The 16693-nt window shown below is 35.5% G+C and overlaps 1 protein-coding gene across 9 annotated transcripts in view; it reads right to left on the reverse strand.

Annotated features, from left to right (window-relative positions):
- Nucleotides 1-16693, reverse strand: part of HERC4 (HECT and RLD domain containing E3 ubiquitin protein ligase 4) — a 137326-nt gene that overhangs the window by 34440 nt on the left and 86193 nt on the right. For all 9 annotated transcript variants that reach the window (XM_053207610.1, XM_027062115.2, XM_027062114.2 and 6 more), the window contains one exon: nt 6527-6646. In XM_053207610.1, coding sequence (XP_053063585.1) covers nt 6527-6646 — 120 coding nt within the window. The remainder of the gene's footprint in view (nt 1-6526; nt 6647-16693) is intronic.

Here is a 16693-nt window from a genome sequence, read left to right on the forward strand (position 1 = left end):
TTTCTGACTACCTGATATAGCCTGCTTGACAACTATACTAGATACCAATATAGTTTATATCATGGGAGATTAAATTTATTCTTAAATAAATAATAAAATATATATGCACTATTTTTATTGCTACATGTAAACAGATAAAGGTGCTATGCATATCGTTATGCATTGGAGAAATCAGTAAGATTGTTGGAATTTATAGTATGACTAAACCATACTAAAGCAGAACCTGTTTGACTGTAGGGTGATGTAAGCTGAAAGGAATATAGGAAATAATGGGACTTGTGGAAAGCTTGAGAAGCTTTTAGATATCAAGTGAAACTATTATCTAGGAGAGAGGCATCCAAGGGTGAAACAGATTAAGATCATTATTAGAAATTTCAATTTAAAGGTTAAGGATCTTAGACAAAAGCTCAAACATTTAAAACAATTTTTTAATGTTTTTTTATTTCTGAGAGAGAGGGAAAGAGAATGCAAGCTGGGGAGGGGCAGAGAGAGACAGAGAGAGAGAGAGAGGGAGAGAGACAGGGGCACAGAATCTGAAGGAGGCTGTCAGCACAGAGCCCAATGCGGGGCTTGAACTCACAAACCGTGAGATCATGACCTGAGCAGAAGTCAGATGCTTATAAACTGACTGAGCCACTCAGGCGCCCCAAGAGCTCAAACATTTTTAAAAAGGTAAATGCAAAAAGGAAAAAAGGTAAATGCTTAAAAGAGCATGGATGAACTCTAGAGTTGCAATGTACTTGTTACATTATTTGCAAATCTGATTCAGTCAAAGTAGTATTTCCAAGGGAAATTTAAAAGGAAAACAAAGTCATGAGGGTTGGAGACAGGCTCTATCATAAAACATGTGAGGTTAATTAAAGGTTTATTACTAAAAATTCAACATATCACTCAATGTGTGACCTACTATTGGCTCCAAATCCACATACTCAAGTAATAGTTGTTGGCTGTTTTTAGAGTGGAAGTCCTGAAACTGGGTTAAGGTATGCCTAATTTTAGTTGCTCAATGTCCTAGAAGCTGGAGTGAGAAAGGCTTTAAGGAATGTTCCAAAAGTCAGGTTCTCATGGTCTAAAGCAGACTTCACTAAAGATGCTTTTAACACCAATGGTTAATGACGGTTCCAGTTGGTTATAGACAAAAAGATGGAGCTCATTGGCACATTTTAGTTTCAACTAATTACTTATGGCAAAGCACTATACCACTGCTGGTGTCATTTTGACTTAATGATGTAACACAGGATTACTCTAAGGGGATACTGAAGTTAATGAAGTGATTCCAGTAAATATGAAAGGTCTTGGCGATTAAATGAAAATAAAAAGATAGCATCTAAAACATGAAGGAAATGGAAATACACAAACATAATTTGGTAATCCAATACATAATCAGTCTAAGAGTTTAGTCTGTAAAATATTAATGCCATTAAAAATGATTAGGGAGCTTTACAAAGCAAGGATGAACTTTTCTAGGAAATATTACAGTTGCAAAGGAGCAAAAATGTACTTTAATTTCTTCTTTTTATTAAATGAGAACAAAACTCAAACCCAGAAAGTACTGGGGGATATTTCCAAGCTGGTCTCCCCAACTGTTATATCAGTCTATCTTTCTAGTTTGCTGGTGAACATATCATGTTGCTAGCTCAGCGCTGTTAAAGTCCAACTTAACTCCATAGAACAAAGACAGTAATGATTTATATACATAGCACAATTAATATCAAATAAATATGACTTATGACTTTAAAAAACATGTATGTAATACAACATGAAAGACTAAAAATTTCACCAATTTACCAAGTATCTTCATTAGTATCTACTTATATATGACATGCCTTCCATAGGTATACAGTTCTTGAAATAAATTGTATTTCAAGATATGTATTTTTAAAATTATATAATAAGAACCTTATAGTAATACAAACAAGCGGACCCAGCATAGACCATTCTATACTTCATTCTAAATTAGTCCATTTTTACTAAGTAAATATTGACGATATGTAGGATAGTAACTAAAAGTATAAGAGAAGGAAGAAAAAACAACAAAGTTTAGTAGCAACCACTAAAGTATTTTCAACTTAAATGCAAAGTTAAAAGGAGGTAAGGAAATATACAACTAAGAATAGTACTTAGAAAATGGAGAAAAATCAAATATCAGAAGAGAAAAAGAACCCATGTGCCATTTTATTTTGCCTAGAGATTACTGTGGAGGGAGAAAAACAGATAAAAAGCTGAAAAATCCAACTGAAAAAAAGTTTCATACACCAAGATCAGAGTCTTGACGGGTGCCTGGCTGGTTCACTTGGTAGAGTGTGTGACTCCTGATTTCATGGCTGGGAGTTTGAGCCCCATGTTGGGTGTAGAGATTGTATATATACATACATATAATCAATCTTTAAAATGATCAGAGGCCTGATAAACAAAAAAACAGAGAAGCTTATACCAGCAAGAGTAGGAGGATCAAGCAAAAAACTTTACAGAGTTAGGTTAAAAAGGATGGGAAAATGAAAGGGGATGAGGTGAAAAGTTAGAAGTCTCAGCAGTACAAAAAAGGATATTATAAGAAAAGCAAAGAACTTCACAGAATTAGTTTTTAATGTTTAGAGATCAGGGAAGCATATACGTGCTGGATTCTTAAAATCCTTGACTGGGAAAGAAAAGAAATGGAGGAAAAAAATTTTTAACAGATTATAGCATAAAGCAAATATAATAAAGGTAAACAATTTCCTTACAGTATTGAGAACAAGGTAAAGTTACATATATATGTATACATGCGTATATAAGTAAAACTTAAAGATGTATATTTCTTATAATTCATAGTAATTATGTTTTATCAAAGAATATTGTAAGCTTGCACAGTGAAGCAATGGAACTACTTTAAGATTATAACTTATTCAATAGTGTTACATATGTGTATATATACACATATATATGCATTTACATACATGTATATACATATGTTAATGTGTATACAAACATACATACACCTCTGTATCATCACAAAACAGCATGTGAGTATATTTAGAATAGATTTTTTTAAATCTTAGAGTGTTAATGTGATGTTCAGCCTAGCATTAAGAGTAGCAATACAAGCATGAATTTTATTAAAAAGCCTCAGGAAAAGAGTCTTTAGAGTTATGCGTAAACGTGAAATGTGGAATAAGCGCTTTTAACTCTCTCAAAGAAGGGAGCTTTGTGAAATCAAATGTCATAATATAAATTAATGAACTATATAAATAAGAGGTGCACAAAGACCTTCAAAGTAAATGCCAGCTTTCTTTTCCCAGAGGTAGATTAGAAGAACCCAAATCACGGGTTCTGCATTCTGATTTCTAAGATTTGATATTAGGGGCACCCGATAGCTCAGTCGGTTAAGTGTCCAACTTCAGCTCTGGTCATGCTCTCAGTTCAGTTAGTGGGTTTGAGCCCTGCGTCGGGCTCTGTGCAGACAGTTCAGAGCCTGGAGCCTGCTTCCGATTCTATCTCCCCCTCTCCCTCTGCCCTTCCCCCATTTGTATTTTGACTCTCAAAGTAAGTAAACATAGAAAAAAAAATTTAAGATTTGATATTAAACCCACTATCCAATTAAATAAAGAACAAGCTTTCACTGCTGCAGCCACCTATTCAATATCACTCTGTCTACAAACGAAGAGAAAGGAAAACCTTGAGGCAGAAAGAGTAATGGAGGGCAATTATCAAGTATAATAAAGATATAATCTGGACAGAATGAGAAAGAGAAAAAACCTAGAAATAGGAAGGTAGTCCTCTATGGCTTCCCTCTCAACAGAAAACAGTAGCACTGAGATAGCAGCTCCTAAGGAAATTCAATTTGGTATCACCTCAGCTATATACCAAGAGGAGTCTGGATACAGGCCTGCCAAACTTAAAAGTAAACATTCAAACCATAGCTTTTCCACAAAGATTACTACAAACTAAAAAATTCTATGGGACTGGCATTGGTGTTACCTGTTATGAATACAAGTAGTTTATGACCTACATACTAGATACAAATTCATATCAAAGGGTATCTAATCTAATTCATAGTAATACAGGAAGATATGACTCTAAGATAATGTTTCTCAAACTAGGCTTACATCTCTGAGAAATATATTTTTAAGGGTCTATGAGTGCTCTGGTAGAATTTCTTATTTTAGTGTTTTTATACCAGAATTTTAAAAAATGACTTAAAAATCTAAAATTAGGATAATCCATTAATAAACCCAGTATCACCATGAAATTCCAAGAGTTGCAACGGTTGTGATTGTAATCAAACTGGCGCCAAATAGGAAGGATCTCTATGTTTAGGATTTCATACATAAATGATGTGCTTGATGAGTGAAGGCCAAATTACTATGACATCTCATTCTAAAAGGAAATGTTTCATTGTAGTTCAAATAGAGAAAGGTGAGAAAGGCAGCAAGATAACAGTGTTATTACACACCTCAGAATAGAGGCTACTGCCAAACTTTAAAGCCTGTGTATAGGAAGTCAGCAATAATAACCATCATTTTACCAAGACTTAACTATGTGCCAAGAACTGCCCTAAGCACTTTAGATGGATCATACCAATTAATCTCAATAACTATATAAGACTAGGGATAACTATTATCCCTAATTTACAGAAAAAGAATTAAGTAACTTCCCCAATGACAGAGAGTGAGTAAATGCTGAGCTCAGATTTGAACCGAGATGCTTTTATGCTACCCTACTTTCTTACCATATTTAGGCTAGGAGGTAAGATTCCTGATCATCAAAACACAATTATCTTCCATACTAAATAGTAACTTGATTTTTGAATTTGTAGTGTTATTTATAATTAATTTATAAATTTGTTATGGTTTTAGAGTTCTTTAAAAATGTAAGTTTAGAACTTGTTTTAGTGTTTGTATATATTTAAATAATATAGTCAAAAATAATGTAAGTGAACACTGGACTTAAGAAATTGTTTTACTTTAAAAGGGGTCTATATATCAGTCCAGTTTCAAAAACACTGCTCAAAGACCAGGATACCCTACGTGGTTGTGTCAAGTTTATATGCAGACTTAGGATTCCAACCTTCTAATGGCTTATCATAACACTTCACATAAAATCCAAGTTCTTAATCCTAATTTACTAAACCCTCCATGATCTGGTGTCTATCCATTTCTCTGAACTCTCCACAATGCCATATTTTAGCCTTCCTGGCCTCTTCCTATCCTTCAATCATGTCAAGCTTGTTCTCACCTAAGGTCTTTTACTGGATGTTCATTTTTCTTGAACAGCCCATACTTCATCAGATAAGATTTTTCTGATCATCCAATTGTAAGAAACCATCCAGTCTCTATTATATTCTCTTACTTTAATTCTCTATACTGTGTATATTATTAGCTAATATTTTTTTTGCTTTACTGGATTACTGTCCACCTTGCCCACTGGATTATAAACTGTGTAAGAACATGGCTCTTATCTGTCTGGTTCATCACTATATTTGCAATACCTAAACTGATGCCAGTCAATATTCTCATTATTTGTTGAATGAGCAAATGAGTAGATCTAAGTCTGCAAAGCAGCTATAAATTTGACTGAAACTCCCAATGATTCTTGGGGGGAAAAAATGAACAAATCTCTCTCTTAACCAAATGCACATACCAGGGAAGGAAAAGATGTTCTAGAAGTGACCTGATTCCTACAGAGGAGACTATTTTAAAATTAGCATGCACTAAATCACAGTGACATTCAAAAACTACTGTATGTTTTTACTGCCACTACACATATGCCAGATACTATTAGAGGTGCTGGTGAATAAACTTATAGAGTGTGTGTATCCACCACAAAGAGTTTGCACCTGGTACCTAGCAAGCTCCTTGTGCACAGGTTACTTAACCTTTCTACAACTGCTATATACATACTGCTTAAATTACCTACTTCAGGGGTAAAATAATTGGCCTCAAGTATCCTACAATGATTAGCAAGTAAGAGTTTTAAACCTGTTTTAGATCTGCTTACCGATTTCTATATTAAAATTTTGTGTGTCGAAATAAAGCTTTAGAAGACTGCTATTATTTTAATGGGGAATTAAGTGTCTAGTACTAGAGACTTAGCCACATGGTAAGTATATACACATGTAGATGTATGTCAAAAATCTGAAATAAAAAGGGGGGAAAATGGAATTAATGGTCCTAGGACTCTCTTTTTATAATTCTGGGGCACTAATCTCACAATAGTACTATATTCTTAGAGTTCTACCAAGGACTCCAATATTCTCAACATAAAAGAATTAAAAGACAACCTCATGGAAAATAAGTGAGAATTAAAAGTCCATGTCACATTTGCATTTTTCTTTAGTTTGGTTTGGCTTTGGTGTAAGAGTGGAGTGTTTTCTTATAAATACTGCATAATAAGTAGCTGCTTCTTCCCAATGTGCTTTTATTTCAAAATAAGCTTTGAATAAAAGTTCTGAAAAAACCTTGGTGTTTCAAAAACAAGCAACAGTTTCTTTTCTGTGAGAATAAATGATACACAGAAATGAAATGATAAAATGCAAAAGGAAACATACCATTCCATAGGCCTGTTGTTGGACCCAGTTGATATAATCATTCCTTATGTCTATCAATTCTTGTACTTCATGTATATAAAATTTATCATATTGTATAATCTGTCCTGTTTTCTCATTTACCTACAAAAACAAATAAATGTGTAATTAACATTAGGTATAACCCGTACCTAATACAGAGATTGAAAAATGTTAAAACAGAAAAAGTTCTGAAATTTCTTAGCTAATTTTCTCTATTAAAAAAAAATTTACTGAGTGCCTACTATATGCAAAATGCTAGTTAAGTGCTACGTGAACCACAAAAATATCTAAGATGGAATATCTGCATTCAGTACCTCAAAATCTAGTAAAAAAGAAAAATATTTCTATAACCACCACATAGTAAGAGATATGTACCATTAAAGTATATACAGTATATAAAAACTAGAATCTGTAAGAACTTCTGTTTGGGGAATAGGAATTAAATAAGAATAGCTAATGCTTGTTAAGGGTCACTCTGTACTGGTATTTGAATAAAATGAAGAAGTGACATTTGGGTAAGACACAAAAAATGAAGAGAGTGCAAATTATCACCCTAGAAAGTACTTACTAATTACAAAGGTAAAAAACCTCTCCAGTGGAGAACACTAACTTAACTGAGTGATCAAACCAATCACCACCAATACAGAGACAAATATTATGTTCCTGGTAATGCAACAGGAAGTATAAGCATCATCTATGAAGCAGAAAAATGTTTAGCTTGAATCTAATCAAGTCTCTTGATCTAAATTCAAGTTTGTAGGAAATACAAGGGACAGAGAAAAAGTAAACATCACCGTAAGGAAAATAGTAGACAAATATTCTGATTGTTAGGACTTGCATAAGAAGACTGGCCAGGAGTTTCCAAACAGTTAAGGTAATGGGATAAAGAAGTGGGGGCTATTCTTTTTATTTTTTAATTTTTTTAATGTTTATTTTTGAGAGAGACAGTGAGCGAGCAGGGGAGGGGCAGAGAGAGGGAGACACAGAATCCAAAGCAGGCTCCAGGCTCTGAGTTGTCAGCATAGAGACCGACGCAGGGCTCAAACTCATGGACTGCGAGATCAAGACGTGAGCCAAAGTCGGATACTTAATCAACTGAGCTACCCAGGCACCCTCCAAAACAGTGGGGCTATTCTAAATCAATAGAGACACAGAGGTGTTCTGGTATGGGATATAGCAGAGCTCCTTGCATCAGACTAGCCTCCTGACAAAAACAATTATAAACTCTGGACAGTATATAAAAAAACTCAACAATCTGAAAACACTGGAGATCAACCCAAAGCAAGCAAGCAGAAACAAGAATGAACACAATCTTTGAAAGAAGAAAGCATGGGTGTGATACACATTTTTGCCCAAGGAAGTGCTTCCAAATCAGCATATGTAAGAGCTCAAGCACAAAGCAGCAGTTTTACCAGAAGAGTAAAAGACTCTTTACCGAAGAGTCATAGGTCACAAAGTGAGACAGCCAATGTGGCAGTGAGGAAGTAAAACTTCCAGAAAGGAATCTAGAGGGTGAAGCCACAAAACCAGTCAGCAAATTCCCCATACATCATTGGCTAACCGTTTTTTTTTTTTTTGAGGGGGGCGGGGCAGAGAAAAAGAAAGGATGCAAGTGAGTGAGGGGCAGAGAGAAAGAGAGAATCCCCTGAGAGGCAGACAGAAGGAGAAGTGAGGCTCACCTAGGGCTCATGCTCACTGACGTAGCGCATGAGCTCACCTGATGTGGGAATGGAACTCACAAACTGTGAGATCATGACCTGAGCCAAAGTGAGATGCTTAATGACTGAGCCACCCAGGTGCCCTGCTGGCTAACTTTTAAACCATTAGTGTATAGAGTGAGACACTGGGGGAAAAAAACACCCCAGCAGAAAGCAGCACCTGGGAGGTTCCTCTTAAGGTAGACTTCAAGACAAGTATTTCTGGAGAAAAAAGGACACATTTGGTAGGCATGATGATAAAAGGATTAATTTATCAAGAAGTTGTAACAATTCCAAATAACAATGCTTTGAAATATGCGAAGGGGGAATTGATACAATTTGATGGAATTTTTAACACCCCTCTCTTGGTAACTGATAAAAAATTGACAAAAATAGCAAGAAAAGAACATGTGAACAATTTCAACTAACTTGAACTCACTATAATAGAACATACCACCCAATAACTGTATATAGAGTGTTCACTAAAATAAAATATCCTGGACCACAAGACAAGTCTTACTAAATACATTTAAAAGAATCCAAAGTACACCCAGTATGTTCTCTGATCACAATGGAATTAAAGAGTTAGTAACTAAAAGACATTTGGAAAATTCTAGAACATTGTAATCATTTTAAATAAAACCCTTTTTTTTAGTTTATTGATGTACTTTGAGAGAGAGTATGCATGTGCATGTGTGGGAGAGGAAGAGAGAGGAGGAGAAAAAGAAACCCAAGCAGGTTCTGTGCTGTTAGCATCTCAGGAACCATGAGATCAAGACCTGAGCAGAAATCAAAAGTCTGGCGCTTAACTGACTGAACCACACAGGCACCCCTGAACAAAGCACTTCCAAATTACCCAAAACTTCTCTTGAATCCATCAGAGAGCTAAAGCCATAAGATAACCAAGGAGCCTGAATCCCAAGGATCGACAGATACTTCCAAACAGAAACAGAATGCCAGAAATGGGTCACCTGTGGCAAAGCAAGAGGGAAGATACCACTGTCACACAAGCAGGGAAGAGGAAATCAGCTAAAATTTTAAGAAATTGCTTAAGACTGAGTATGGGATAACCTGACAGGGTTTTATAACCCCTAGGTGCCCCAGACAGTTTGCACTCACTCAGACTCTCTTCCACAGACCTCCACTGGGTGGTCTCTGGGATGACTGGAAACAGCAAAAGATCACAAGTCTCTCTCGGTGGTGCAAGGAATTGGCTTCCACCGTGAGAAAAAAAGAAGGCCTGCCATCCTGCCCATATCCTTTGCTCATACAGAGAGAGCAAAAGCCTTAAACTTACACTGAGAATGGTAAAGCAAATTCTACGCGTTGTTGCTGGAGGGGGAAACACCCTCACTTCAATAGCTGGAAGGAATGGGGGACAACAGTCCTGAGCCCAGAATCTTATATCAGTAGGATCAGAGGATCCCTAATGCTGATGGAGGGAATAGAAACGCTGAGTAAGTCCCACCCTGAGATCCAGGCATACATAATCACCTAAGACCAAGGCTAAGACAATAACATCAAAGAAAATTTTCTGTGTCCTCTCCTCTATTAATCCTGGAAAACACTGAGTAACAAGCAAGACTAGTTTACCACTGAGGAGGGGCAAGAGTGAGAAGAAAAAACCCTCTATCAAGCAGGCATACAAAGCAGAACACAGTGAGAAAAAAAACTTTTGACATTTCACTTCTGTCCAAAGCATCAGGCAACACTAAAGGAATCTGAGGCCTCTGGTATAAAGCCAATTCAGATAGTGGAGCAAGAAGAGGCTTTAGGAAAATATTGAATAAAATTAAAAGTGTATCAAAATTTGAGGGATCCTACTCAAACAGAGAAAAGAAAAAGAAAACTTAGCATGAAATGATCATATTAGAAAAAAAGGTTTAAAATCAATGATCTAAGCCTCTGTTTTAAGGACCGAGAAAGAGATGACCAAATTAAGGACAAATCAAGTAGAGAAAAGGATATAAAGAACAGATATTTCTGAAAGAGAAAACAAACACTAGAGAAAAATCAAGAAAGCAAACGTGTTTTACGAAAATATCAGTTAAGTTGATAAGCCTCTGAGGAAAAGGGAGAAGACAAATTACCACTAACAGGAATGAAAAAGGTGGCATCACCACACAGACACAGACATAAATATCACCACACAGACCTACCAAAATTGACTCAAGAAGAAACAGAAAATATAAATTACACTGTACTTACAGTAAAACTTTGGATTGTGAGTAATCTGTTCTGCAAGGGTTCTCCATAAGACAAGCAAACATTTCTGATAAATTTTAACTTGATAAACGAGTGACATCTTGCAATACCAGCAGTATGTGGCACCGAACATCACATGATCACAAGTGAGCCAATGGTTCTCTAAATTCGCTTTGATTTGCAAGCACTTTGGATTATAAGCGTGTTCCCGGAATAAACTGTGCTCGCAAACCAAGGTTTTACTGTATTTATAAAATTTAATAGGAAATTTTAAATTTCCTAGAAGAAAACTACAGGCCAAGACGGTTTCACTGGTGAATTCTATCAAACATTTAGGGAAGAAATGAAATAATATCAATCTTAACTCAGAAAATAGAGAAAGAGGAATTATTTCTTTTTTTTTTTTTTTTAATTTTTTTTTTTTTCTTCAACGTTTTTATTTATTTTTGGGACAGAGAGAGACAGAGCATGAACGGGGGAGGGGCAGAGAGAGAGGGAGACACAGAATCGGAAACAGGCTCCAGGCTCCGAGCCATCAGCCCAGAGCCTGACGCGGGGCTCGAACTCACGGACCGCGAGATCGTGACCTGGCTGAAGTCGGACGCTTAACCGACTGCGCCACCCAGGCGCCCCGAGAAAGAGGAATTATTTCTTAAAAAAAGTTGGTGACAATATGAGAAACAAAAATTATCAGATCAATATCCCTTATATAAGCATAGAACCTTCAATAAAATATTAGCAAATTAAACCCAATAATATATATAAAGTATAATACATAATGCCCAAGAGGAATTTATCCCAGGAATGCAAGGCTGGTGTAACATTCAAGTGTCAATGCATTTCAGTACATTTCAGAAAAAAAGGCAGGAAAAAAATGGTTTGTTCATCTCCACAGATGCACAGAAAAGCATCTAACAAAATTCAACACCTCTTCATAAAAAACACTCTAAGCAAAATAGGAATACAAGGGGATTTCTTCAAAGAGATAAAGCCCATTTTACTGCAAGTCCATAAGAGTAGAATATAACATGCTGTGTATATTAAAAAAAAAAAATCCAAATGAATCTATAAGAGAATTACTGAAACTGATAAATTAATTTATCAAGGTCACAGGGTGCAAGATTAATACACAAAACACAACTAAATTTCTCCATACTAGCAACAAACAACTGGAAAAAAAAAAAAAAAAACCTAAATTTCATTTACAATAGCAACAAAACCAAATATTTAGCAATATATTTAACAAAAGATGTATAAGACTTCAGAACTACAGGGGCACCTGGGTGGCTCAGTCGATTAAGCTGCCAACTCTTGATTTCGGTTCAGGTCATCATCTCACAAATGTGAGATTGAGCCTCGAGTCTGGTCTCCATGCTGGGTGTGGAGCCTGCTTGAGATCCTCTCTTTCTGCCCCTCCCCTACTTGTGCGTGCACATGCGTGCACTCTCACACGCACGCTCTCTCTCAGACGAAAAAAAAGAAAAATAATAGTATTACTGTTAGGTAGGAAAATGCCCAAGAAGAGGAATGCTGAGGTAGTATCAGAATTTACTTTCAAATGACAAGAAAAAAATACATACATATATGTAAAGCCAAGGTGACAGCATGTTAACAATTACTAAATCTAGAATGGGAGGCATGTACGTATCTACTTTGGGGCACGTAGCTGGCTCAGTTGGTAGAGCATATGACTCTTGATCTCAAAGTTGTAAGTTCGAGCCCCATGTTGGGCACAGAGACTACTTAAAAATAATATAATATCTTTAAAAAAAATAGGGATTTATCTTTCAATGTTTCTGTATATGTGAAGATATTCAAAATAAAAACTGAAGAATAAAGTGAAAGAAAAGGATTTCAAAAAAGAAAAGTTTGAGGAAGAAAAGTCTAAAGATAAGGAGAATAGCATGAGCTAAAGGAAAAAAATTTCATAGGGAAATTGGGTTTTGAGAGTCAACAAATGATAGAATCAGAGTGATATTTTATGAAAGTTATTCTGTTGACAGTGTGAAGTATACTAAAAGTTAGTACAGAGGCTAGTAGTAGGGAAATAAATCAAGATATTAAAGACTGAAGATTTCTAGATAATAAAAAAGAATGCAGAGCGTGTGGTAGCTAACTGATACAGAAAAGAGTCAGACCTAACTTCAAAATTTCAAGCAAGAGTAACTGAAAAACAAATGCTGGCAACACAAAGACATATGAGTCAAGAAAAGATGAGTTTTGATGGGAGAGGATGAGAGCTGGGAAGGATGAGAAATTTGGTATTAAATCTTTTTTTAAATTTTAAAATGATGGCAAGACTGTCAAGTAGCTCAAGAGAAAGGCCTGCCTAAAACACATTAATTGAGAACATTTTCCTTAAAGGAGACAACTAAAGCTGTGACAGGAGGTGAGACAGTAGAAAGTAAAACAGAAAGGACAAAGTGCAGACCACTAAGAAATATGCCACATTTAGGAGAAGAAAATAAGCCATCGAAAGAAACAAATTCGATCTAACATACAAACTAAATAAAACTAGCTAAATTTCCTGTAAAAATAACAAAAATAATTGTTTATAATTTTCAAAAATCACTAAACCAACTAAGCAGCATTTGAAAAGGAACAAATGAAATCACCTAGTAGATGCATAAATCTATCAGACAGGTGCTTATGTCCAAACAGGTACTCTACGCCATGAGATGAATGGGCAAAATAAAATGAGTAATACACACACACACACACACACACACACACACACACACACACACACAGTTCATGCTTCTAATGGCACTTTACATTTTCACTGAAATACAGATTTTACCTTAAAATTCACTCAGATGTTGTTCCACTAATGAAATAATAGTAACTATCATTATGGACCAATTACTAAGTACATGTCATGTACATTATTTCATTTAATCTTTAAATCAACCCTATGAAATAGATACTATTGTTACCATCATATGGACAAATATACTAAGATGTAGAATTCAAGAAACTTAACTAAGGTCACACAGCTAACAGAGCCAGAAATCTTAACTCACTATACGGCCATCTAATTTTTGTTCCTTGATACATGTTCATATATATATGAGTATTTACATAAAAGTATACAACACATAGTTAGAATGCTACTATATTTAGAACATATATACACATTTTTTTCTTTTTATGAACATGTAAAATTGCCATCAAAGGACACCTGGCTGGCTCAGTCAGAAGAGCATGCAACTCTTGATCTCAGGGTTTTAAATTTGAGCCCCATGTTGAGTGCAGAGATAACTTAAAAATAAATAAATAAGCCTAAAAAAAATTTTTTTTAAATAAATAAAACCAATCACATACAGCCAATGCTTAATCCTGGGACCTACTCTTAAGGGAATACATAACCCAGTTTAAGAAGCGCATGTTAATCACACCGCTTTCATTTTCAAAGTTGACACTTTTAATCCCTTTATACACTGACACAAAGCACTATGAGCTCTTTTTTTTCCCCACTGTTTGATTAATTTATATCAGTGGTCAGGATACACATTTAGGAAGAACTGACCAGAGTAAAACTGCTATTCCTGGCTTTCAAACAAAACTAAGATACCTAGTTTATATATCGAGATCAACACCTTCATCCTAGAGCAGGGTCAATAAACTACAACCTGTCAGCAAAATCCTGCATACAGACTATTTTTGTAAATAAAGTTTTATTGGAAAACATCCATGCCCATCTGTTTACACACTGTCTGCAGTAAAGTTGAGAGTTGTGGGTTTTTTGTTTTTTGTTTTTTTTTGAGTGCTGTTTCCATAGAAACCACATGGCTTGCAAAGTGTAAAATACTACCTGGTCTTTTACAGGTAAAGTGTGCAAACTCTTGCCCTAGAGTCTTGTCCAAACTCTTTCTATTAAAAAAGAAAACATATACAATAATTACACAAAAATCTCTTTGGCTTTTCCATCTCCAATATTTATGTTTATAAATATACACACCAACCTTTTTTTAATATTTATTTTTGAGAGATAAAGCATAGGTGAGCAAGATGGGGGGCATGCAGAAAGAGGGGGAAGAGAGGATCTGAAGCTGGCTCCATGCTGACAGCAGAGAGCCAGATGCAGGGCTTGAACTCGTGAACCCTGAGATCTTGACCTGAGCGAAAGTCGGATGCTTAACCAAGTCACCCAGAAGCCGCTACACACCAACTTTTAATCATGCTGGACTCTAAAATTTAGCAATTCCATACGAAATGATTCACATCTCACTGACCTCTGAAATTTTTATTTTAAATATTTTATTTTTATTTTATTTTAAATATTTTAGATTTCATTTAAAAGAAAATGTTTTTTAATGTTTATTTTTGAGAGAGGGAAAGAGACAGAGTACAAGCAGGGGAGGGGCAAAGAGAGGAGACACAGAATCCGAAGCAAGCTCCAGGCTCTAAGCTGTCAGCACAGAGCCCGACGTGGGGCTCAAACCAAGTATTTTAAAAGGTAAACTGCAGTTTCCTTCACCAACAGCAACCAATGTTTGCAGTTTGTATATCCTGCAATACATGTTTGTGAAAAGAAGTGCTATGTTAGAATAAAAATTAACAATTCAAAAACCAGGTCTGGTTTAGAAACAAATTTCAGTCAAATTTATACTTAGGAGGAAATTATGGTGGATAGTTAATTAGTCACAATGATTTAACAACTAAAGAGAAAATCAGTTAATACTGTTTTTAAAAACGGGGAAAGTAGACACTGAACAAGGAAGACTGATCCAAAAGACCTGCATATATATTAATGACTTACATATAAAATCAACAGTTTAAAAAATACATATAAAGATACAGGGGCACCTGGGTGGCTCAGTCGGTTAAGAGTCCAACTCTTGATTTCAGCTCAAGTCATGAGCTCATAATTCAGGAGATCAAGCCCCATGCTGGGCTCCACACTAACAGCGTGGAGTCTGCTTGGGATTTTCTCTGTCCCTTCCTTGCTTGCGCTCTTTCTTTCTCTCTCAAAGTAAGTAAACGTTAAAAGAAAAAAAAATACACACACACACACACACACACACACACACACACACACACACACACACATTTGTATGGTAGATAAGATGGACATTATTTTCTCCAGGAAACCTTCCTTAATTCTTCAGTATTACAAGCCCTCTTATGTGTTCTCATAGCACCGTTAATTTTCCTTAATCTAACACTTACCATGCTGTATCACAAATGTTTATTTACTTGTATGTATATAACTGTTCTACATTTAAAATCTAAACAAGGGCAGAAATCATATCTTTTCCTTATCATTGCATCCCTAATGTCTAAAACAATGATAAGCACACAGTAGGCACTCGGTAAATATTTGCGAAATGAATACAAAAGAAAAAATCACATGGTAGAAGTTCAAAACCTATATTCAGTATTATTGCCTTAAATATACAAAATAAAATCTAGATGTGTTTGATCATAACATTTTTATTTCACATTTTCATTACAGTTTAGTATTCTGGTTTATAAGTCTCAGTCCAGAGGTGGTATATGTTAAATATATACGTGTACCTTGTCTGATTTAAGGGTTCCTTATTAAAAAAAGTTTGAAAATCACTGATTAGAAGATTAGCATGATATGTAGCAATTAGGCTAGAGAGAACAAGTCGGTCTCCTCTTTAGGCTTATCAGTAGCTCTACAATGTACTGTGTCAAAACCCAAAAACTACTAAATAACCAAATTACTTGCCAATAAACTCATTTATCTGGTAATATATGTACTTCTGACAGCAGGTACCAAAGCCATCTTTCTTATAATACCATTTGGAATACTGGGAATGATTTTTAACTTAAAAGCTTTTCAAAGGACATGACATAAGGGAGGAACAAGTCATCCATATATCCTGAAATGATTAGTAAACACATAGTTCAGTTCTCTTCCTAATCCTGGTGCACTGTAGGTCAAGAAGGCAACCATTTGAGGAAACTTCTAATTCGCAACCATGGAACAGAGAGCAGAGAAATATACAGTTGTCACACCGAAGGTGTCTTTGAAAAAACAAGTTTCTGATAAGTAATCTGGGTTTCACTAAAGATGAAAATGAATCATCCCTGACAGTTAATATCCACAAGGATCTATTTATGGCAGATTAAGACCAAGGAAAGTTTTCTCCAAAGTAAGGAGTAAAAGAAGGATAAGTGACTGCCCTAAGGATGCCCACTAAGAGATGCTTAAGACATTAATACCATTACCACCCTGGTTTTGAGTCTGCAAATAACTTCAAACAACCCAGTTTCC

Source organism: Acinonyx jubatus, chromosome D2 (assembly GCF_027475565.1).
Source record: "Acinonyx jubatus isolate Ajub_Pintada_27869175 chromosome D2, VMU_Ajub_asm_v1.0, whole genome shotgun sequence".
Classification (NCBI taxonomy): Eukaryota; Metazoa; Chordata; class Mammalia; order Carnivora; family Felidae; genus Acinonyx; species Acinonyx jubatus.